This window comes from Euleptes europaea, chromosome 6 (genome assembly GCF_029931775.1).
Source record: "Euleptes europaea isolate rEulEur1 chromosome 6, rEulEur1.hap1, whole genome shotgun sequence".
Lineage (NCBI taxonomy): Eukaryota > Metazoa > Chordata > Lepidosauria > Squamata > Sphaerodactylidae > Euleptes > Euleptes europaea.
The window spans coordinates 105,298,946-105,321,179 of NC_079317.1; the positions used below are offsets into that span (position 1 = coordinate 105,298,946).

A 22,234-nucleotide genomic window follows, 5' to 3' on the forward strand; every position below is an offset into this window, starting at 1 on the left:
TGGTTTACCAAGGTCAGTACTGTCTATTCTGACTGGGGAATTCCTCAAGTGTGACCATGCAACCAGATCTTGGAGGAACAGGAATTCTTCCCTAAAGATAAGCAAGAAAGCAAAACCTTTCTATTGAACCTCAGCATGAGAAATGTATCAGAGCCTTGCAGCATACCTTCCAGCACCTGATGCCCATCACTTATGTGGTAAAGAAAGAGGCATTTTTTTCTGCACTAAAAGCTGTCCAGGTAAGTTTATATGATTTTAGATGGACTTCAGCTGTGGTAAGGAAGAAGGGGAATATGGAGTTGTTCTAGAAGACAAAGTGGATGTGCAGAAAAACAGCTCTGAAAGAGAGAGACTGGAAAGAGGATGGCACCAACAGTGTTTTCAACCAGGACTCCCCTAACAGCAGTCTCTTGATTACAGTGAAAGAAAGGTGATGTAACCTGGAGATGACCCAAAGGCCAGCAGCCATTTTCATCCATACCTCAGCTGCTGTCACCACCCATCCAGTTCATGTGTTTCATTTCCCACTGGTATCCCAGCCTGGTGTAGTGCTTAAGAGCAGCGGACTCTAATCTGGAGAACCGGGTTCAATTCCCCATTTCTCCACATGAAGCCTGCTGGGTGACCTTGGGTGACCTTGGGCCAGTCACAGTTTTCTCAGAACTCTCTCAGCCCACACAGAGGCAGGCAGTGACCAACCACCTCTGAACTTCTCTTGCCTTGAAAACCCTACTGGGTAACCATAAGTCAGCTAGGGTTGCCAACCTCCAGGTGGTCCCTGGAGATCTCCCATTATTACAGTTGATCTCCAGACAACCAAGATCAGTTCACCTGGAGAAAATGGCTGCATTGGAGGGTGGACTCTGGAGCATTGTGCCTTGCTGAGGTCCCTCCCCTCCCCAAACCCCACTCTCCCTAAGCTCCCACCCAAAATCTCCAGGTATTTCCTGAGCTGACAACCCTAAAGTCGAATGTGACTTGATGGCACTTTCCACCACCACATCCCAACCTCACATAAGAACATTAAAAAGCCATGCTGGATCAGACCAAGGGAAAAAAGAGGAAGGAGAAACGTCTGATAGGAGACAGAGAGAAAAAATGTGTGACGCACCAGAGGCTACAAGGGGTTTATCTAATCACTTGTAGCTACTCCAAAGTATTACAAAATAATAGTAACATCAAAGGTTAAATTAAATTGCAAACATGTATTACAGATAATATGTATTACATGTATTACAAATAATAATATAACATTAAAAAGTGACAGGTTTGCCAGCTAGCAACCCATTTTGATATCCTTCTTCGGACTGTAACCTTGAAATTCAACAACAAACAGAAGTATAACTAGTACAATTATCACACATTAATTACATATAACTTATTTACAACAGGTTACATGGGACTTACTGTAGCTATCACCAAAATTGAAGTAATAATCCTTTATGACACATAAGTCTGTAATGAGAAAAATTAATGTAATATTAAAATCCACCCCTGCTAAAAGAAACCTCATATTATCCAGTTCACACTTGTGTGTGTGTGTTAAATGCCGTCAAGTCGCTTCCGACTCATGGTGACCCTATGTCCTCCAAAATGTCCTAACTTTGACAGCCTTGCTCAGATCTTGCAAATTGAAGGCCCTGGCTTCCTTTATTGAGTCAATCCACCTCTTGTTGGGTCTTCCTCTTTTCCTGCTGCCCTCAACTTTTCCTAGCATGACGGTCTTTTCCAGTGACTCTTGTCGTCTCATGACGTGACCAAAATATGATAGCCTCAGTTTAGTCATTTTAGCTTCTAGGGTCAGTTCAGGCTTGATTGGATCTAGAACCCACTGATTTGTTTTTTTGGCCGTCCACGGAATCCGTAACCCTCTTCTCCAACACCACATTTCAAAGGAATCTATTTTCTTCCTATCAGCTTTCTTCACTGTCCAGCTTTCACACCCATACATAGTAATAGGGAATACGATGGCATTAATTAATCTAGTCTTGGTGGCCAGTGACACATCCTTACACTTCAAAATCTGTTAAGTCCACGTGGGGAGGACACACGAGGTCGAGAGGGAGCTCCAACAACAACGCAGCTTTATTGATTTCAGCAATGAACAGAACTGAACTAGAAACAGAACGACCTGGCCCTGCTTATATGTCCCCCTGGTCGCCCTCGGCCACGCCCCCCCCGATCCGTGATAGGGGGGAACAACCCCGGAGTACCAATGGTGTGTCCTGGCTTAGGGCCAATAGCATTCGCCAGTGATGGCCGGAGGTGGCCAATAGGGCATGCAGGCTTAGGAGCCTTCGTCAGGGACTCAAGCTCCTAAGGTTCCTCCTGCAGATCCACCAAACTATGTACATACATAACAAAATCTTTTCTAGCTCCTTCATGGCTGCCCTTCCCATTCTCAATCTCCTGATTTCTTGGCTGCAGTCTCCCTTTTGGTTGATGGTGGAGCCAAGGAATAGAAAGTCTTGAACAATTTCAATTTCCTCATTATCAACCTTAAAGTTGTGTAATTCTCCTGTAGTCATTACTTTTGTTTTCTTGATGTTCAGCTGTAGTCCTGCTTTGGCACTTTCTCTTTTAACTTTCAGCAGTAGTCGTTTCAAATCTTCACTATTTTCTGCCAATAATGTAGTGTCATCAGCATATCTCAAATTATTAATGTTCCTCCCTCCAATTTTCACTCCACCTTCATCTAAATCTAATCCAGCTTTCCTAATTAGAAGTTCTGCATATAGATTGAAGAGATAGGGAGATAAAATACATCCTTGTCTGACACCTTTGCCAATTGGAAACCATTCCGTTTCTCCATATTCTGTTCTAACTGTGGCCTCTTGTCCAGAGTACAGGTTGCGCATCAAAACGATCAGATGTAGTGGCACACACATTTCCTTTAAAACCAGCCATAGCTTTTCATGATCCACACAGTCAAAAGCTTTGCTGTAATCTATGAAACACAAGCTGATTTTCCTCTGAAATTCTCTCGTATGCTCCAGTAACCAGCGTATGTTTGCAATATGATCTCTAGTGCCTCTTCCTTTTCTGAAACCAGCTTGAACATCAGGCATTTCCCGTTCCATATATGGTAACAGCCTTTGCTGTAACATTTTGAGCATCACTTTACTTGCATGAGAAATTAATGCGATGGTCCGATAGTTGCTGCAGTCTTTGATGTCTCCTTTCTTGGGAATTGGAATGTAAATGGATCGTTTCCAGTCTGTGGGCCATTGTTTTGTTTTCCATATCTGTTGGCATATTCTTGTCAAAATTTTGATGGACTCCCTTTCTGTGGCTTGGAATAGCTCTATTGATATCCCATCTGCTCCTGGTGATTTGTTTCTCCCAATTGCTCTCAATGCAGCTTTCACTTCACTTTCTAAAACTATAGGTTCTTCTTCAAAAGATTCTTCTTAGGGTCCCAAATAAAGGTTTTATCCATCTATCTCTTGCCATATTGAGCAGGTCACAGCTGAATAGAGAATGTTGAAGGGTGTCTATTTGACCAGAGCCACACTGACACACTCGCTCAGAATACGGCACCTTATTTAAATGACCCAATAGCACCCCTGATGGAATGGCATTCAATCTAGCCAATGTAAATAATCATCTGTAGCATGGGACTGACAGAAAGTCAAAGAATGTTGGAAGAGATGGTCACAGCATTAAACCCGGGTATAAAGGTGAACAAAGTAAATGTGCTTGTATTATAGTGCTTCTAAAATCCAATTTTTGCAAGGAGCTCAAGATTAAAGAAAGAACTGCTGACGGCCCGTGATCTTTAAGTCATAAAGAGGAATTCCTTAAAAATGGATACGACATTCAACCAATTTGCTCCATGAGTTTTGATAAGAATCAGCTTGCAGCAAGTGTAAGTATCTGTTCAACTCCATGGAGAATAGAATCTTAATCCAGAATCTAAAGACTGCAGCCCAAATCCAAACTTCAAGTGATCTAAGGCCCAATTCTGCATGCAAAGAAACTCCAGCAATACAAATAGGAGCCCAGTCATTTTATCAAGGAAATAGTCCAGGAGAGAATCAGAGGACCCCAGTTAACCAGGGGCACGTCAGATGTAGGACGTTGAGCCTTTTGTGTACACTGGATGTCTGTCATTGTAGGCTGGGTCACTGTCCCTCACCATCATGATAGGATGATGAACCATCTTCAGGTACTTGAAGGGCTGTTCATATAGAGGAGGGTGAGGTGTTGCCCCAGAAGGTTGGACCAAAACCAACAGGATGAAATTAAATCTAAAAAGTTTTTAGCTAAACATTAGGAAGATCTTCCTGACAATTACAGTGGTTCCTCAGTGGAACAGGCTTCCTTGGGAGGTGTTGGGCTCTCTTTCTTTGGCCATTTTTAAGCTAGATGGGCACCTGACAGCAATGCTGTCTGTGAACTGAGGCGGATCATGAGAAGGAGAGTAGAAAGGGTTGTGTCAGTGACTGGCTCTTGTGGCCCTTTCTTACATGCCCAGGGTAATGCTGATAGCCACTTTGGGGTCAGGAAGTAATTTTCCTCCAGGTCAGATTGGCCAGGGATCCTGGAGGGTTGTTTTGCCATCTTCAGGGTAGGGGTCACTGGGGGTGTGAGTGGTTAGCTGTGAACTTCCCGCATTGTGCAGGGGGTTGGAGTAGACGGCCCTGGAGGTCTCTTCCAATCCTATGTTTCTATGGGTGTAAGTAGCATGTTTTAGACGTTGGGCAAATCCCAACTTAAGCATCCAAGAAAATGGGGGGGGGGAGAGAGGGGCATCCTACTATCATTATGCGGAGGCGAATGTGATCTGCCTCACCATCATGCACGGAATAGGTCTGCCCAGACGTGAATGAAGAATGCCCTATTATTATTCTGTTGGGAGGGAGTGGGTAGATGCGGATGACTTCCCCTTTGGCAGCCCTTTTGGGAACTCCTATCTCTTTAAGAGGTCCCCTCCCCTCCCCGCCCAGCTGGGGCTGGAAAAGCGAAGTGATCCTGCCACCTTCTGCCAGGGACGGACGGGCAGCCATGGAGCCAGGTACCGCCGGCAGGGCAGGGCAGGGCAGGGCGCTGCGGGGACCCCGGGGGACGCGCGCCCTGGTGGAAGCCCCGCCGCCTGGGTGCCCCGGGGCCCCTCTCGTGCCCGGGAGCGGGGGCTTCTGCGGGCCGGCCGGCCTCTGGCCAGCAAGACTGGGTCACCGTCCCCCGTCCCCCCAGCACCCTTAGCACGGGGGCAGCAGCCTGGCTCTCGCTCTCCTTTGGGCAGCCGCTGGCAGTAGACCGGAGGCTTTGCAAACTCGAGAGGAAGTTCAGGGTCCGGAGACGGGGGCTGCCCGACCGCTCACCCCCTTTCTTATTGTATTTCATTTTTTTGCAAACGGGAGCTTCGGGTTTAGGTTTGCGAGAACAGGCAACTCTGGAGCGGGGGCTTCTTGGCAGCTCTCTGTGTGTGTGTGTGTGTGTGTGTGTGTGTGCGTGTGCATAACGACGAGGGCGTTTCTCTTTCGTTTCCCCTTGCCGGCGCGCAGGTGGCAATGTGTACCAGGAGGCGGCGGGGAACTGCGGGGCGCCCGACGGCCAAGGGCTCGGTATGGTCAACGGGCCCGTGGATGGGGCGGAGGTTCAGGTAAGACGACTGATAGAAAAAAAAAAAAAAACAGGCTATGCGTTTTTCCACCAAACCAGCGCGTCCTTGGCTTCCCTGCTTTGGGAACCTAAGTGCAAGGAAAGAGCCCCGCCCTCGCTTGTCTATAGGGAAGTACTGCTTCGCTAATGCTCCGCCACGATCCCTTTTGAAGAATAGGCATGGTGCGGGTGTGTAGTGGAAACTGCGGAAGACCATTGTATTGCGAGGAGGTAGATGGTGATCAATGCAGCCCTTCCCCGTGTGAGAGCAATCTCAGGTCATCAGGGAGTTAACTTTCACACAGCGCTGTAAATGATGAGCACCTGGTGATGGGGGAAAAGGTTAGTTTTCACTCTGTTAAAAGAAGGGGAGGGCTTCAGATAAGGGGCCAGCCAGCCAGGAGGAGGGCGCCTGGACAGCTGCCAGAGAAGAAGCGGCTTGCTTGCCTCCCTGGAGACAACTTCCCATCCTTATTTCGGATTCAGCCTGGATAAAGGGTATTTTTTGTTAAAAGATTACTTCGCCTGGGTAAAAGGATGCATTTTTTGTTTAATAAAACTGCGTACTTTGTTTTCCCCCAACACTTGCCTGTTGGAATCATTTCTTTACCTAACCATGGGTAATACAGCGGATGTCAGGTGGTTGTTGTGAAGGACTCAAACATCCTTTCCCAGGAAGCGTTTCTCTTGCAAGGCTGGTACATTTCCCCAGAACTTAGGCTGCAGCATTCTGTCAGTTGGAAAAAGCAATACTCACTGAACAGATGCACTGTGTGAAACATCAGTACATTTAAAAAAATTTTTTTTTTAATTTATTTTACGCCAGTGCTGTCAAGTCACAGCCAACTTACGGTGACCCCAACAAGGGACAGAAGTGAGTTGCCATTGCTTTCCAATGCAGAGTCTTCCTTGGTGGTCTCCCTTCCAAGTACCAACCCTGCTTAGCTTTCAGGTTCTGAGGAGATCGGGCTACACCATACTGTTTTCCCTTCCGCAACAAGCAATACACTACATATATTCCTAAGTTTTTTTTAATAGTTTAATGATCTTTTTAAAAGGTATCTACATAGATTAGTTAACCATTCTGTGCAAGAGCAATACTGGAGAAGCTCAAGTAGCCCTTAGAAAAAACAAAAGGGACAACTGTCAGCAAAGCTTCCCTCACCCTGAAGAGGAACACTTTAATTTAAAGAGTAAAACGAGTTCTTTTTGATCTTTCAAAGCTGTGTGTGTGTCTCCCTATTCATCCTGGAGCTTCCCATCTTTCTTGGGTTTTAAAAAGTGTTATACATAGTCCTATTCCGGAAGCAATGCTATATTTTCCCATCATGAAGGAACTCAAAACAATTTTTTGAAAAACCTTGTGGCAGAGCTTTCATAGATGTTGCCCTCCCCCCCCCCAAAAAAAACAACCCTCTTAGCATACCCAGTCAGCATGCTACACGTTTGGCTCTTGTTGCATGTGGTTCTCCCCAAAATACATACAAATGTGCACACATGGTACTTATTTCCAGTAAAAAGTTTAAAATAAAACAACAAAAAGCATCTTTTAGTTGTAAACAGCAGATTTACATTACGGTTTGGTTAATTGGCCCTAATCACAGATTTTGATTACATTTCCTCATCTCCCTTGGAGGAGTAGGGTTTATTACACTTCCATCTTAGTGATTTGACAGAAAGTTCCTTTCAATCATCTCCTTGTGATACTTCTGTTTCCAGCTAGATGACTTTGTGGGGGCTCATGCTGAATATAATGAAGAGGAGGAAGAACGCAAATATTTCCGCCGCAAGCGTCTTGGTGTTATCAAGAACCTCTTGACAGCCAGCTTGAGCGGAATGCTAACCTATGGCGTCTTTCTAGGTATGCTGTGGCCATTTATGCGTGGTCAATTTTGATGCTCGCCCAAATCTCTTTTTTAAATGCGACCTTTAAAATGCCTATTCATGGTCCTGACGCAAAAGGAGAAATTCCACCACCCTCTAATCGCCTGCTCCTTCGTTCCTGCCATTAGCAACCACCATTTGCATAGCTAATGGGCGGCTGTGGTTTTGCATGCTTCCTTGAGGGGATTCTTCGAGGTGGGGGCAGAGCAAACACAAAAGGTCCTGTTAAAGGGGCTCTTAAGAAATGCGAAGCAGGGATGCAGTTGCTTCGCAGTCACTTCCTGAATGACGGTTCAGTGTGAAAAACTCAAAAAAATATGCGGGGCACTTCAGCCTGGAACGTGCTGCTAATTACCAAGCATAAATGGCCTGTGTCTCCTGGTTCTTCAGCATCTTCTGCTATTGACTTAATTTAGTCTGCAGAGGATGCTAGTCTGTCTGTAGGGCTGGTCATGCTACCACCCGACTTCAGTGGTCTAAGGAAGTACTTGCTAGAGAGAACCAGCTTTGAGTACATAGAAAGGACTCTTACTTTCTGAATGACACTGGCATAAGTGTGCTCCTATTGCCCTTGCTTTCACTGAGGAGAGGCTGTTGGTTCAATGGTAGAGTTTGTACAGACGGTCTCAGGTTCAAACCCTGGCATTGCCAGTAAAGGATCGTGGGTAACAAGTGTTACAGAAGATGTTTCTGTGCCTGAGGTTCTGTTCAGAAGTCATCAACAGCCACAGTTTATTCATGACGTGAACAGACTTCACTCCTGAGGCTCACCACCTCTCCTGGGTTACGAGGTCTTTGATCTAATTCCAGTTTGTTATAAAGTCCAAATACGAATGCTGTAACAAATTGGGAAGCTGTTTTTCTTTCCCAGTAACCAGTGTTCAAAACTATTCTAAACCAGGAAGTCTTCAGTCATGGCTCCACATGGGAAGAGCTTGAGGAGTTGAATCTCATTCACCTGATGGAACAATTTGTGGTTTGTGATGTCTGGATGCAGTGAGGACAAAACTGAGCTAGATGGGCCGATGGTGTAACACAATACAAGGCAGCTTCATAGGCTCAGTAATATCTAGGAATAAAGAAGGTGAGGAGACAGAATTCAGAAAAAGAGGACCTGTTTAGCATGTAGAAATGTCTTACCTCTCATCACAGGCATCTCCCTTTAAAGGATCTTTAGTAGCAGCCTGAGATCTTAGAGAGCCTCCGTCAGTAGGAGTGGTACTTGACTAGGTGATGAACTGGCTCAGTGCAAAGCTGCTCCTTAAACTCTTTTTTTCCTAAGAAAGGACTAAAGGCTTGATGCAGTAATGAGGCATGGAAGGACCAGGTAACTGGCAAACAATTCTGGTGGCATCTGGAATGAGTAGGTCAGAAATCCCCTAGGACTAGCCAAGGAAGCGGGTAAACACAATTTGAAGGCTCCAGTCTACTGAGATGGTGAGAAAAAAACTGGGTCCCCAGGGTGAGGCAGCTTGTAGGCATAGCTATAGGGAAAGAGGAGCAAAGAGGGCTGGGTGGCAGAGAAAAGCAGGATATGGTGAGGAGAGAGGCTGATTGACCCAGAAATGCCAGAATCTGGTCTTTAAGGATGGTGGGGAGAAACCATTATATTGCACCAGGCACAGACTGCTTGGGTTTTGTGCTTTGGCTCCTATCTTTTTTTTCATAAGCAGCTCTAGCCTTTATTTATTTATTTACAAAATGTATACCACATATTTCTGCCCTCATAGTGACACCCAAAGCATTTAACAGATTCAAAACCAAACAAAAACCAAACTAAAAAAAATGCAAAAACAACAATTAAAACATTGGGCAGGATGGAGGGTTTGCTGAGGGAAGGCCAGACAAAACAAAAGTCTTCATCATCTGACAGAAGACAGCAACAGAAGGGGACAGGACACGCCACTCTCTCTAGAGCAGTGGTTCCCAACCTTTTTTTGACCAGGGACCACTAGGACTTTTTTGTTCGGTGCAGGGACCCCAAGGTTCAAAATAAAAATTCTGAGACTTTGAAAATAGACTTTAATCATAACTGTTAGTTAAACATTAAACTTAGAATAATATTTGAATATATATTTTTATAATAGAGAACTTTTAATTGAAAATATTAATTTATTATGGGTTTATAACTTTGTTTCGCGGACCTTAATTTAGTTCTCATGGACCCCTGGGGGAACCAGTGCTCTAGAGAGAGAGCTCCAGAGTTTTAGTGCCTTGACTGAGGAGGCTGTCTCCTAAGTTGCCACCTGCCATTTCTCAGAAGGTGGGAGCACCCAAAGCAGGGCCATGAAAGATGATTGTATTGGTTGGGTATATTTACAAGGGAGTAGGTGGTCCTTAAGGTTTGCTGGTCCCAAGCCACTTAGGACTTTAATGTTCAGCACCAGCACTTTGAATTGTGCTTGGAAACACATTGGGAACCAGTGTAAATGAGTCAAAACTGGAGTGGTATGGCCCCTACAACTCCAGTCAGCATCCTGTCTGCAGCATTCAGCACTAGTTGACGTTTCTGAACACTTTTCAAGGACATCCCCATGTAGAGTGCATTGCAGTAATCTAATCTAGATGTAACCAAGGTATGCAGTACAGCTGCCAGTTCTTTTCTGCATGTGAAAGGCCACAGCTGGCTAGCCAGTTAAAGCTGGTAAAAAGCACTCGTGGGCGCAGCTGCCATCTTTTCATCCAGCAGTAGGCCTGGGTCCAAGAGCACCCCCAAACTACACACCTGTTCCTTCAAAGGAAGTGCAGTACTACCCAGAACAAGTGACACCTTAAGTCCCTGGTCGGGCTGTATAATGGTGACCCCACAGCTCAATTCTCCAGGTGACCTTACCCAGCAATTTTGTGTAGATGTTGAAAAGCGTAGGGGACAAGATGGAGCCTTGTGGGATTCCACAGGCCAAAGGCAAAGGGGCTGAGCAGCCATCCCCCAGCACCACTTTCTGTAACCTACCTTCCAGGTAAGACCATAACTACTGCAAAATGGTACCTCCCATTCCCAGTCTGGAGAGGTGGTCCAGAACAATACCATATTGGAAGCTCCTGAGTGGTCCTGAAGAATCAAGAACAGAACATTTGAGACTGGTTGATATTGAAATATTCTGGGTGCAGGGTAGGCTGTTTTAGCAGTGGATGCACTACAGCCTGTTTCAAGGCTGGGGCAACCCCCTCCCCCCAATCTAGGAGGCATTCACTACTTCTTAAACCCAGTCAGCCTCTGGCAGATTTACCTTCTGACCACTGGATGTTTTTCTCTTGATCGAATTACTGCAAATTTGTCCTAGGAAATACTTCTTTACACAGTGAGGGATTAAAATGTGGAATTCTCTGCCAGACGTAGTAACGGCCACAGACATAGACAGCTTTAAAAGGGGATTAGACCGATTCATAGAAGATAGGTGTATAGTTGCTACAAGCCATGGTGACTAAAGGGAACCTCCATGTTCACAGGCAGTGAACCTCTAAATACTAGTGCCAGGAGGCAACATCAGGAGAAGGCCTCAGCCTCTATGCCATATTGTTGGCCCTCCAGAGTAACTGATTTGCCACTGTGAGAGACAGGATGAAGGACGAGATAGACTACTGGGCTTCTCCTGCAGGGCTCTTCTTTATGTTCATATGTTCTTGTTTAGATGAACAACTAGGCCACAGAGTTAGTGTTTAACTACATGGAGTTCTTGTGTTACTTCCTCAGCAAAACGAGAACAGGACTGCAAAGTTGGTTGGGCAAAGGCTTAGTTCCTGTTTCAGTTCAGGCTGGTAATCTGGAAGTCCCAGACCCACCAAGTGATTTACTTTGAACAGATGTAATCTAAAATGATTGATGCAACGTGGATTTATTTATTTATTGCAATCAAAGGGAAAGTGTGTGAGACATATTAGGGATTTGGTGTCCCCCCCCCCCCCCAAGCAATGGCTGCTTCCCATCCTCTATTCATATTTGTTGTTCATGCATAAGAGCCTCACCCAAATTCCATGGAAATGAAAGATGCTGGTGCAGCACTGGTTCGTCGATTGTTTTGAAGCACCTCTTATTTCACTGATGGAATTTCACTGAGGTGCTTCAAGACAATCGACGAGGCGTCACTTTTGTGTCTGTTGGTGCCATCCATTCTGAAACAGCTGTCCCCAGTATAAGAAGATGCTCTGTCTCAGAAGGATGCTTGGCTTGCAAACTCTCAACATTTTATAATTGGCCTCAGCCCTCACAGTAGCCATCTTGTAATTTGCTCAGGCCCCCACAAAAGCCATTTTGTGGTGGCACCCACTCCCTGTTCTCAAAATTTCAGAAGTACCCGCAAGGTTGAACAAGATTCAGGACCCCTGCTTTAGGCTTTTGCTCCCTTGATCCTGTTTGGCTCTAGAGAGGTGTTTGGGTCTCAGCCTGGTTTGGAATTCTTTGAAATTATTTCTCCAGAAAGCTCTGGATCTAAGCATCACTGCATCTTGCAGGCTTGGCACTTACCTTGAAGCTGCCCTGGCCCTTGGAGACAACAGCCCCCTTCATCAAATTAATTTCTTTCTAGAGCTGGTTAAACAATGCTCTTATTATAAGAGCTACACCCATTAACCATGACAATTACATCCCCATGCCTTCTCCGACAGGCCTGTTGCAGATGCAGCTAATCCTGCACTATGATGAAACGTATCGAGAGGTGAAGTACAGCAATCTGGAGCTGCAGAATATTGACAACAAGATGCTGATGGGCATCAATGTCACACCTATCGCTGCATTGCTCTACACTACACTCCTGATAAGGTACCTTGCTTTGGCAGTCCTTTATTTCCAGGGTGAGCTCCCTTTATACATCTTTGGAAATGGAAATGAATACCATTTGCTGTCCAGCTATGGCTGGAGAGGAAATGTCTCCTTTGGGAAGCCCCCACCCCCGGTATTCTGCTTCCTGAGATAGCTGCCACATGAGTCAGCCCCACCATTGTAGAGATTGGAAGTATACACATTCAAGAATCAAAGGCCATTTATGCAGGGTCGATTTTGATGCTCGCTCAAAGCTGCTTTTTAAAATGTTACCTTTAAAATGACTATTCACGGTCCCAATGCAAGAGGAGAAGTCAAATAAATTCCACCCCCCCCCCACTGGCCTGCTCCTTTGTTTGCATAGTCATTAGCAATGGTCGTTTGCATAGCTAAGCCACAGCTATGATTCTGCATGCTTCTTTCCGGAAATGCTTCCATGCGGGGGTGGAGCAAACACAAAAGGTCGCGTTAAAGTGGCTCTTAAGTAATGTGAAGCAGGTATGCGCCGGCTTCGCAGTGACGGCTGGAATGTCGGTTCAACATGAAGAAATAAAAAAAATATGCGGAGCGCTTCAGCCTGGAACACACTGCTAATTACCCAGCACAAACGGCCGAGGTGTCTTTTTCTGTCTTCCCAGATTCTTTGGCACCAAGTGGATACTATACTTGGCTGTTGGTATCTACGCACTCTTTGTCTCCACCAACTACTGGGAACGTTACTATACCTTGGTACCATCAGCTGTGGCAATTGGAGCTGCCACTGTGCCACTGTGGGCTTCCATAAGCAACTATATCACCCGGTGAGCCAGCTGCAGTGGATGGGGAAAGGGCACTGGGGAAAGCACTAGCCTGATCATGAAGGAGATGGTGTGATGTCTGCCACGTGAGAGTGGAGACACTGAAAAGATGGGTGGGGGTGGTGTAGCTAGGGGTGGGAGCAATTTTGTATATAGTGTGGATTGCTTTCGGCCATATACCCTCCACATGTAGGCAGGCAAAAGACAATTTTTGAGTTTTTGAGTGACAGCATCTCACACAGGGTTCATAATGCTTGTAAGTCTCTTACTATATCATCCTGATTACTTCACACCAGGACAGTGCATTCCTGGCTGGCACTAAATCATCTAATCATGCTGTTGTGGTCATCTATGTGGTAAATGGATTTGAGACACGATAGAAATGCGGCTCTGTGGAAGTATTTTTTTGGTAGATGATAGGCTTTTTTTCCTCTGCCCCCACAGGATGGCACAGAAATACTATGACTGTGTAAAGTACAAGGAAGAGCATGTCCAGGAGCAAAAGAGAGCACCACGTGGGGCCTACAACAACTACATCATTGTCTTCCAGACGGTCTTTTATGCCTTCTTCTACGTGAGAGCTCTGCTAACAGAATTTTGACGGGTTGTGGGTGGAACAGAGGCATGTTCCATGCCTTCCCTTCTTGCCTTCTAGGAAATGGGTTTTTAGGTTTTTGGTTTCTTCCATCCATCTTCTCCCATTTTCTTGCATGTTGGTTTCCTTGTCTCAGATCTTCTCCCACCCTTCCATTCCAGTTGAGTTTCGTCTTTGCCCAGATGCCTATGTTTTTCTTCCTGAAGCGGTACCTCTATGATATGAACCACACACTTCACAATGTGCGTGACTGTGGTAAGTATCCTGGGTGATTGGCCCTAGCTTCAGTAGGCTGGTATACACTGGCATTTTCTTCCCGGATGCTTTAATCTCCATAGTCTTCTATAGCTCCTATATTTCCATGTTCTCCCTTATGCCACGATCATTAGGGCTCTGTTATGATGCTCTCCCAACTGTTCCATTCCTCAGACTATGGCCTCTAAAGCGCTGTTTCCCCTCCAGGCACCTCCAGCCATGGGATCCTCCCAGGGCTCAACTCCACAGTTCTACAGAGACTCCCACGCAGCAGTGAGCTCATCATGGTGGAGAGCGTGCTCATGGGCGTGGCCTTCCTCGCCATGCTTCTGGTATGAACTGGTGAAAAAAAAGCAGGGCCTAATGCTTCACACTTGTGGTCACAGCATCTTGGATTCAGTGGTAAAAGTGGTACATTCTGAAACCCAGACTTCTTTGAGTCCAGTGACAATAACCTACGCGAAGCAGGCGGATCAACATATGCTTACTTTGCATGTGATTGGCCACCTTGACACACATTCAGTACTGTGTGACTACAAAATGTACCAGGCTGCAACATAACTAAGAACACTGCTTTAATGCATAGCTCTGATTTGCAGAGCTTTGCATGGAGTCTAGAGTCTAGTCTGCATCCTGTATAGCAGGGGTGTCAAACTCATTTGTGGGGAGGGCCAGATATAACATAAAAGCCTCTTGGTCAGGCTGACTATGTGTACCAAATAAATAAATAAATACCATACAATTTAAGGCCAGGTAAAGAAAACACAGGCAAAGTCAAGTAATTATATTATTTTTTATTTAAAACACGAACAGGTTTACAACAATAACATTCTTACAGTATTTTCTTTTATTTAACCATCTTATTGTTATTGTTTTAAGTATGTATTTTAAGTAAAAAAAAGTAAAACATAATATCATTAATTGGCTCTGCCTGTGTCTTCTATAAAGTTAGCATTTTAAACTGGGGGCATGGCTGCTTTGGCTGGCAAGCTCACAGCAGGCTCGAGAGCACAGACCTGGACGGGTGTGTGTGGCTGCTTTGGCTGGTGAGCTCGCAGCGGACTCGCCAGCGCAGATCTGGACAGGGTGGTGGTGGCTGCCTTGGCTGGCGAGCTTGTAGTGGGCTTGTCAGCACAGACCTGGACGGGGTGGTGGTGGCTGTCTTGGCTGGTGAGCTCGCAGCGGGCTCGCCAGCCCAGATCTGGACAGGGAGGGCTGCCTTGGCTGGTGAGCCTGTAGTCCTCCCCCAGTCTAGAAAGACAGGGAGAAAGAGAGTGGGAGAAAGAGCAAGAGACAAAGAATGAAACAGATTACAGTGAAAGGGAGAGAGAAAGAGGGAAAGAGAGAAAGAAACAGGGAGAAAGAGAATGAAAGAGAGGGAGGGAGACAGAGACAAAGAGGGATGGGGAGGGGAGGTGGCTGGGCTCATGGGGCGTTGTGGCCCCACTGCCCAGAAAGGGAAGGGGGTGTTCCTGGGTGGGAGCCCGAGGCCCAAGCAGCCCTGCTGCACCCAGAAAGGGACAGGGGAGGCTGGTGGGTGGGCACACGGGGCCGCTCTGGCCTCGCTGCACCTGTAAAGGTACCAGGGGAGGAGGGTGGGGCCACTCGGGCCTCGCTGCACCTGGAAAGGATGGGGGAGGTGGGTGTGTGGGCAAGCAGGACTGCGTGGGCCTCGCTGAGCCCAGAAAGGTACAGGGGGTGGTGGCTGGCTGGGCGCGGGAGGCGCAAGCTGCACCCGGAAAGGATGGGGGGAGGTGGCTGGCTGGGCAAGTGAGCGAGGCCGGAGCAGCCCTGCTCAGCCCAGAATGGGGGAGGGTTGCTGGCTGCCACCACGGCCCCAGGAAATCAATAAAGGGAGGGGGGCTGGTTGCCCTGGCTCACAGGCCGGAGAAAAGCCCTCCAGGGGGGCGGATCTGACCCATGGGCCACATGTTTGACACCTTCTGTATAGTTGTGCATACTGATAAACCCAAACTGAAAATAAACCCAAAATTAGCCGTTTCGGTAAATTTTCGGATTTTGGTTTACCAGATACCAAAACCTGGGTATAAAGCCAAAGCCAAATAGGCAATTTCCAAAAAAGCTTTCTTTGGCTGGCTTTGTTAGGTTCCCATAGTGGAGCCCTTTTGAGATACGGTTATTTAAAAGATGGGGCTCACCCAGTCCCATCCGGAGGGATATACCCTCCAACTAAAAAAGCCAGCTTCAACAGCCACCCACCAGGCTTCCGAAGGAGATTTCTTCATCCACATGGATGAGCAATCTCCTTCAGACAGCTCCCGTGGTCATGACTTCACCCGGCTCCGATATCACCACCACCACTCCATGAAAACCTGCTTTCCAGAAGGTTGCCCTGAGTAGAGGCTTCGTTTCCCCGCACTGTGATAATCTCTTGGAATCAGATTTTTCATGACCACAATAAAGGACTACTCATAGGATGTCATATTTTTTTTAATAAATTTTTTATTATTTTGACAATTTTTGACTGGTAGGTAACTTTTCAGCAACACCTTCATTTCAAATATAAAATAAAGAAAAATTTAACAGCGTCGTTGAAAAGCATTTCATCCATTAATAAAATGATATCAAAATAAAAGACTTCCCCCTCAACTTCCTCCACCTTGCTATAAATTTATGTACTCTTTTGTATTGAGATTCTAATCCAAATATATACATCAGACTTAATTACTAAATTAATTCTGAATTGTCTAAATCATTAGTTACATATTAATTGTTAATTTAATATATAGTAAAAAAAATTCAAAAATATTCCTTAAGCAAAAGGATTAGATCAGTAGTAACAAAATTCACTGGTTATCATTTAATTTCTTATTTAACCCTCCGTATCTCTCTATCACCCATGAACTGCATGCTTCCTTTTAACTTTATTCTTGTTATGAGCTTCGGTTTTTCCAACACTTCTGGTATTTTAGGATCCAGTCTTTTTTGTTCGTGTGTCAAGGCCAACTTCTTTCTCTCCTCTTCTTGTTCTTGTTGTTGGTCAGGGTTAAGGCCAACTAGATCTTTTTCATGGTTTTCCAAAAAAAATTTCATATCCTCCTGTGAAATGATAGTAAATTTGACCTTTTTGTAGGTAAAAATGAGTCCCTGTGGAAAGATCCAACAAAATCTTATTCCATTCTTCTTCAATGTCCCAGTAAAGTCTTTGTAGATATTTCTCTTCATCATCAAATGTTGTGGAATGTCCTTGAGGATTATAAGTGGAGTTCCTTTCACGGACAGAGGGTTGTCATAGAAAGTTTGCATAATATAATCCTTCATCCTGATGTCATAGAAGGAAATCATAATGTCCCTGGCCTTTGTAGTAGGTAAAGGGATTCTAGTAGGTAAAGGAATTCTGTATATTTTATTTATTGCATAGTCCAGATCTTGTTCATTTATCTGAATCAGGTCAGCCAATGATTTTATAATGGTGGTTCTGGAACCTCCCAATTCTTCTGGAAAATTATGAAGGCGAACATTTGATTGTCTTAGCTTCATCTCCATCATAGCCAGGTGGTCTGTAGCAATTTCCTGTTGGGAATGGATAGCTTGGATTTGTTTATCTTGATTTATCTGTTTATTTTTGATATCTTTCTGTTCTTCAACTGCCTTTTTAATTAATGTGTCCATTTCCCCCATATCAGTTTTTATTGTAGAAAGTTGTGATTTCATATTTTTAACATCACTAGTCAATATGTCCAATTTCTGACTGGATTGGTTAGTGGTTTGAGTCAAGCTAGTCAATATGCTGGTTAACTGAGCCAGTTGCTGAGATAATTTCTCATATTGTTTGGTAAAGATATCAGTGTGTTTTAGTAGCATTTCCTGTATATCCTTGTCGACCTTCTCCATATTTATTTCTAAGATTAATTCCAAACAATCACCAGTATCAAGGGTGTGTTGTAAGTGTGGTGGCAAGAGCCAAGACCTGTGACAGTTTTCAATTCATCAGTTTTATGGTTTCCCCGGGGTTAAATGACGGTAGATTCTTTTCTTCGTTGTAAAACAATTAGTGTGATTTTAAAGAGTCAAGATTTACGGCACTCTAGCAGCTGTAAAGGGGGGAGTGAGAATAATGATGTTGTTTTCGCGGACCTTCCTTCGTCTCCTCTCGATAGAGTTCAAGTAATAGGAATGCTTTAATTGATGCACAAGGGAGGTGCAAGTCTGATCCTACGAATTCCCGTGACAGTCGTTCCCCTTAATCTCGATGGTTATGCTTGGTAGAGCAGTGAGAGTATTTCCTTGCTGTCTTCCGTTTCTCAAGACAAATCTTTCAAGTAGAAACGTGGCAGGAAGAACGTCTTCGATCGGAAAGACGTCAGCTCCAAAGGAATTTAAGCTATCCCTTGGCCCATCCATAGCTATTTGTGGATGCTCAATGTTTGTGGGCAAGTGCATGGGGTAAGAACCTTTTTAAACATATGGTAGTCATGCTGAGTGTTGATCCACACACATGGAAGATGCCAAAGGTACATGGTTATTGTGCAAGTGGAGTTAAATTAGGGGAATAAAATCAGTTGTTAGGAGGGCCTAATAAGAGGCAGAATTGGGTATTACGCTTAAAATGGGACAGCAGCCATATGTTTTCTCCTCCCTCTACTTTATTTATTGGAATATTTAAAATATTTCTAAAGCTGCCTTTTCCCCAGTAGAACTGTATTTTTTGTTAGATTTTTTGTGCAAAATTTGAAGTTAGCAGAGTGCACAAGGGCTATTGTGTGCAGCAAAGCCCATCCGATCTCTGTGTGTGCTAAGGACAAAGGGTAAGTCTAAACCATAGAGCAGCAGAAGAAAACAATTGAACCATTACATACGTACACTCCCTTCTATTACATCATAGTAAAGTTAAACACCAAAGGCTTGGGGAAAAAATAGGAATACATGTCGCGCCGCGCCCGGCCTCCGGCGGCCCCCAGGGTCTCTGCCCTGGAGAGGGGTGGGGGCGGGGGAACCTCCTCGGCCTCAGACCAGTCCAAGGGGGAGTCAGAACTTTCTCCCCCCTCGGACGTTGCCAGGTTGCTGGCCAAAAACCTCCTTCAGCCTCCACGCAACCCTTTTCCGGCTTCCTCCCCGGCCTCGGCTCCCCCTCTCGCCTTTTAACTCTCCCCAGCCAGAGAGGCCCCGCCCCTTCCCTGCTACCACCCCCTTTCCCCGCGTTCCCCCGTGCCTGCTGGCCGCTCGTGCGGCTCTAACGGGCTCGCCGGCAGCTGCGGCGGCCCTTCCCTGACCCGCCCGCGCCCTCCCGACCATCAGCTGGGGAGAGGGGCGGAGTCCGTCGGGCCGCGTCACTCCGGCTGCGTCGGGGCCGGTGGCTCCTGGCCGGGCTGCTTCGTTCCTGGGCGGCCGCGCCCCGTCCAGCCGGCTGCCTGGGAAAAGAAGGGAACCGGCGTTGAACCCCCCCCGACTCTCCCTGAGGGGGCCGGTGATGCAGTGAGTCCCCCCCGCCTACCCCGTGAGTACACCGGGGCCCGGGGGGTCGGAAGCGGGGAGACAGCGGCCCGGGAGCCGGCCTGGAGGCTCGTCCCGGGACATACATTTGCCTGGTATTGAAAAGATAATAAAGAAGATAACAAGAAAATAAACTTTGGAATTTCACGGTTGGGGTGCCACTAAGGAAAAGGCTCTTGTCTCTGGTAGTTACCTCTCACCTCTGAAGGTTGGGGACCCATAAAAGTATTTAGGCAAGGAATTCGGCTGTCAGCCAAGATGCCCCTCTTTCCTTATCAGTGTTTTCCTGCCCACCATAATTAGCTTCCACCATTGGGGTTGGGAAATAACACATATAATTCTGCTTAAATGTTGCAAAGGGGGTAAGGAAAAAATGTGACACATTTAGTTCTGCCCCCAAGTTTTGCTGGTTTTGCCCTGCTCCCAATATCTGCTTGTGGCTTTCTGTTCCGCAGGTGTTGATCCTGTGTGGCTCTGCCTATCGCCCAACAGAGGAGATAGATTTACGCAGCATTGGATGGGGCAACATCTTCCAGCTGCCCTTCAAGCACATGCGAGATTATCGCCTCCGCCACCTCATCCCCTTCTTCATATACAGTGGCTTCGAGGTGGTCTTCCTCTGTACTGGCTTTGCTTTGGTATGTAAGCTCCAAGCAATATCCTCCCAATCTCTGAGGTAGGAGGGACTTGCCAGACATGGCCCAAGGATAACTGAGTCACGCTCACCAAATCTTCTTTTCTCTGCACATCCCCAGAACTATGGTGTCTGCTCCATTGGCCTGGAATATGTGGCTTACATCATTACTGCTTACGGACTCTCGTCTGCTGTTTGCAGCAGCCTGGCACTGTTTATGCTGTGTGTGCCCCGCCAGGTCCCCCTCCTCACAGGAGCTTTTGTCCATGCCATCCTTTTGATTGCCCTCTTCTGTTGGGAGCCTCGTCCCCACAGCTTAGGCGAAGCACCCATGCTGTACCTGGTGGCTGCGCTTTGGGGCCTTGGCAGCGCCCTCAACAAGACAAGCCTCAGCAGTGAGTAAAATTTCTGTTGCAGGGTTTGAACACAGACCGCTTTCATTATAGACCAAGCCATGTTCACACTCAGCTCAGGCCTGAGCCTCTGATGCAGTGGCTGCTGGTGTTTCCCAAGACCCAAGAGCTAATCAAGCCAGGCCAAGTAGTTCCAAGGTAACCACAGCTCCTTGGATAATGTCTTAGATGCTGGTTACCAGAAGAGGCTCGTTTCTAAATGCTTGAATGGCAGGAAGAGGCTTTTAAAATTCTGTTAAGTGCCCAATTAGTCAAAAACAGAGTAAAGCAATGATGGCCCTGCCGCAACATTTTTCACCTGCAGGACTGTTTTGCCAAATGTATTATTTAGCATTAATTTGTTTAGTGCATTCTGGTTCCACCCTTCTTCCAAGAAGCTCAGAGTGGCATATATGGTTCTCCCCTCTTCCATTTATTTATTCTCCCAACAACCTTGTGAGGTAGGTCAGCTATTGTTGCCAGCTCTGGGTTGGGAAATTCCTGGATTTTTAGGGGCAGAGCCTGGGGAGGGCCTCAGCAGGGTTATGACCTTCCAAAGCAGCGTTTCTGCAGAGGAACATATCTGTAGCCTGGATATCAGTTTTAATTCCGGGAGATCTCCAGCAGTTACCTGGAAGTTGGCAACCAGGCTATGAATAAACCAGCTGTCCCCAGGTCATTGTAAGGCAAAAGGAGATCTGAACCTGAGTTTCCCTAATCCACTACTCTAATCACTACACCACAGTAATAAGTCAGTGTTACCTTCTGAACCAATTTGTACCAAATTAGTAGAATTTGGTCACTGACTGACAGTTGTTCCTTCCTCCTTCCCTGCAGCACTCCTGGGGATGTTTTATGAAGACAAAGAGCGTCAGGACTTCATCTTTACCATATACCACTGGTGGCAAGCCCTGGCCATCTTTGTTGTCTATCTGTGGTCTGGACTATCTATGAAGGTGAGGTGGGAATCTGGAATAGAGGAGGATTCTCCCATGTCTCTGGCCCTGTGATAGAATGTGAGGAAGATTCAGGGGTTTCCTTGGCCCAAGGATAGAAGAGAACCATCTAAAGCAAGCAGTGGAGTCAAATAACTTTTAGGCAAGAATAAGGAGCTGGAGAAGGTGCCATTTTGTATAGCTGTAATTCTACCCATACAACAATTCTATTGCGTGCCCAAGTTTCCAGGACTCTGTGAGGGGACAAGCACTTCCCCTTCCCTAACTAATGCAGTCTCTTCCTTCCAGGCTAAGTTATCCATCATGTTGATTACTCTGGTGGCTGCAGTGTTCTCATACATGTGGATGGAACATAAAATAGGTCGGCTCATCCCGCACCGCCTCCCCAAGATTCCCAAGCCTCGTCACAAGGTGCGGGGCTACCGCTACATGGAAGATGAGAATTCTGATGAAACTGGCTCAGAGGGAGAGGAGGAAAGGCAACACAGTGACTCCTCAGAGGGAGAAGCAGAAGGTGAGATGCCCAAAGACCAGCAGACCCGAGCTCAACGCAGAAACAAGTGCAACTATGAGCAGGCCCAGGGGGAGGAGGCTGGGGATAACGTGGGCTAGCTCCTAGCTTGGTGCCACCTTTTTTGCTCTTGGTCAGCTGGTTTGCTCCAGTCTTGGCTGGGCCATGACCTCCTCAGGTGCCTTGGACTTCAACCTCTCTGCATCAACAGAATCATCTCTCTGCTATCTTCTTCCAAAGTGTCAATTTACAATGTTTTAATTTTACCCTGAGCCTCACTTCCTGCATTTAGACACCTTTTAGTCCTCACTGTCGCTTGGATAGAAGGAGGACTCAAAGACATACTTGCTTGCTATGAGGCTTCTCTCTAGAAGGCCCCATCTATGGTGCATC

General features: G+C 46.2%; 1 protein-coding gene across 1 annotated transcript; it reads left to right on the forward strand.

Moving 5' to 3' along the window:
* The first annotated feature begins 5,535 nt into the window (after positions 1-5,535).
* UNC93B1 (unc-93 homolog B1, TLR signaling regulator) lies at positions 5,536-21,942 on the forward strand. The gene is made up of 11 exons (XM_056851624.1): positions 5,536-5,605; positions 7,324-7,465; positions 12,094-12,247; positions 12,886-13,047; positions 13,489-13,618; positions 13,801-13,894; positions 14,102-14,226; positions 19,804-19,986; positions 20,104-20,377; positions 21,212-21,330; positions 21,619-21,942. Exons 1-11 carry the CDS (start codon positions 5,570-5,572, stop codon positions 21,940-21,942), a joined length of 1,743 nt encoding a protein of 580 aa, XP_056707602.1. The 5' UTR covers positions 5,536-5,569.
* The last annotated feature ends 292 nt before the right edge of the window (positions 21,943-22,234 follow it).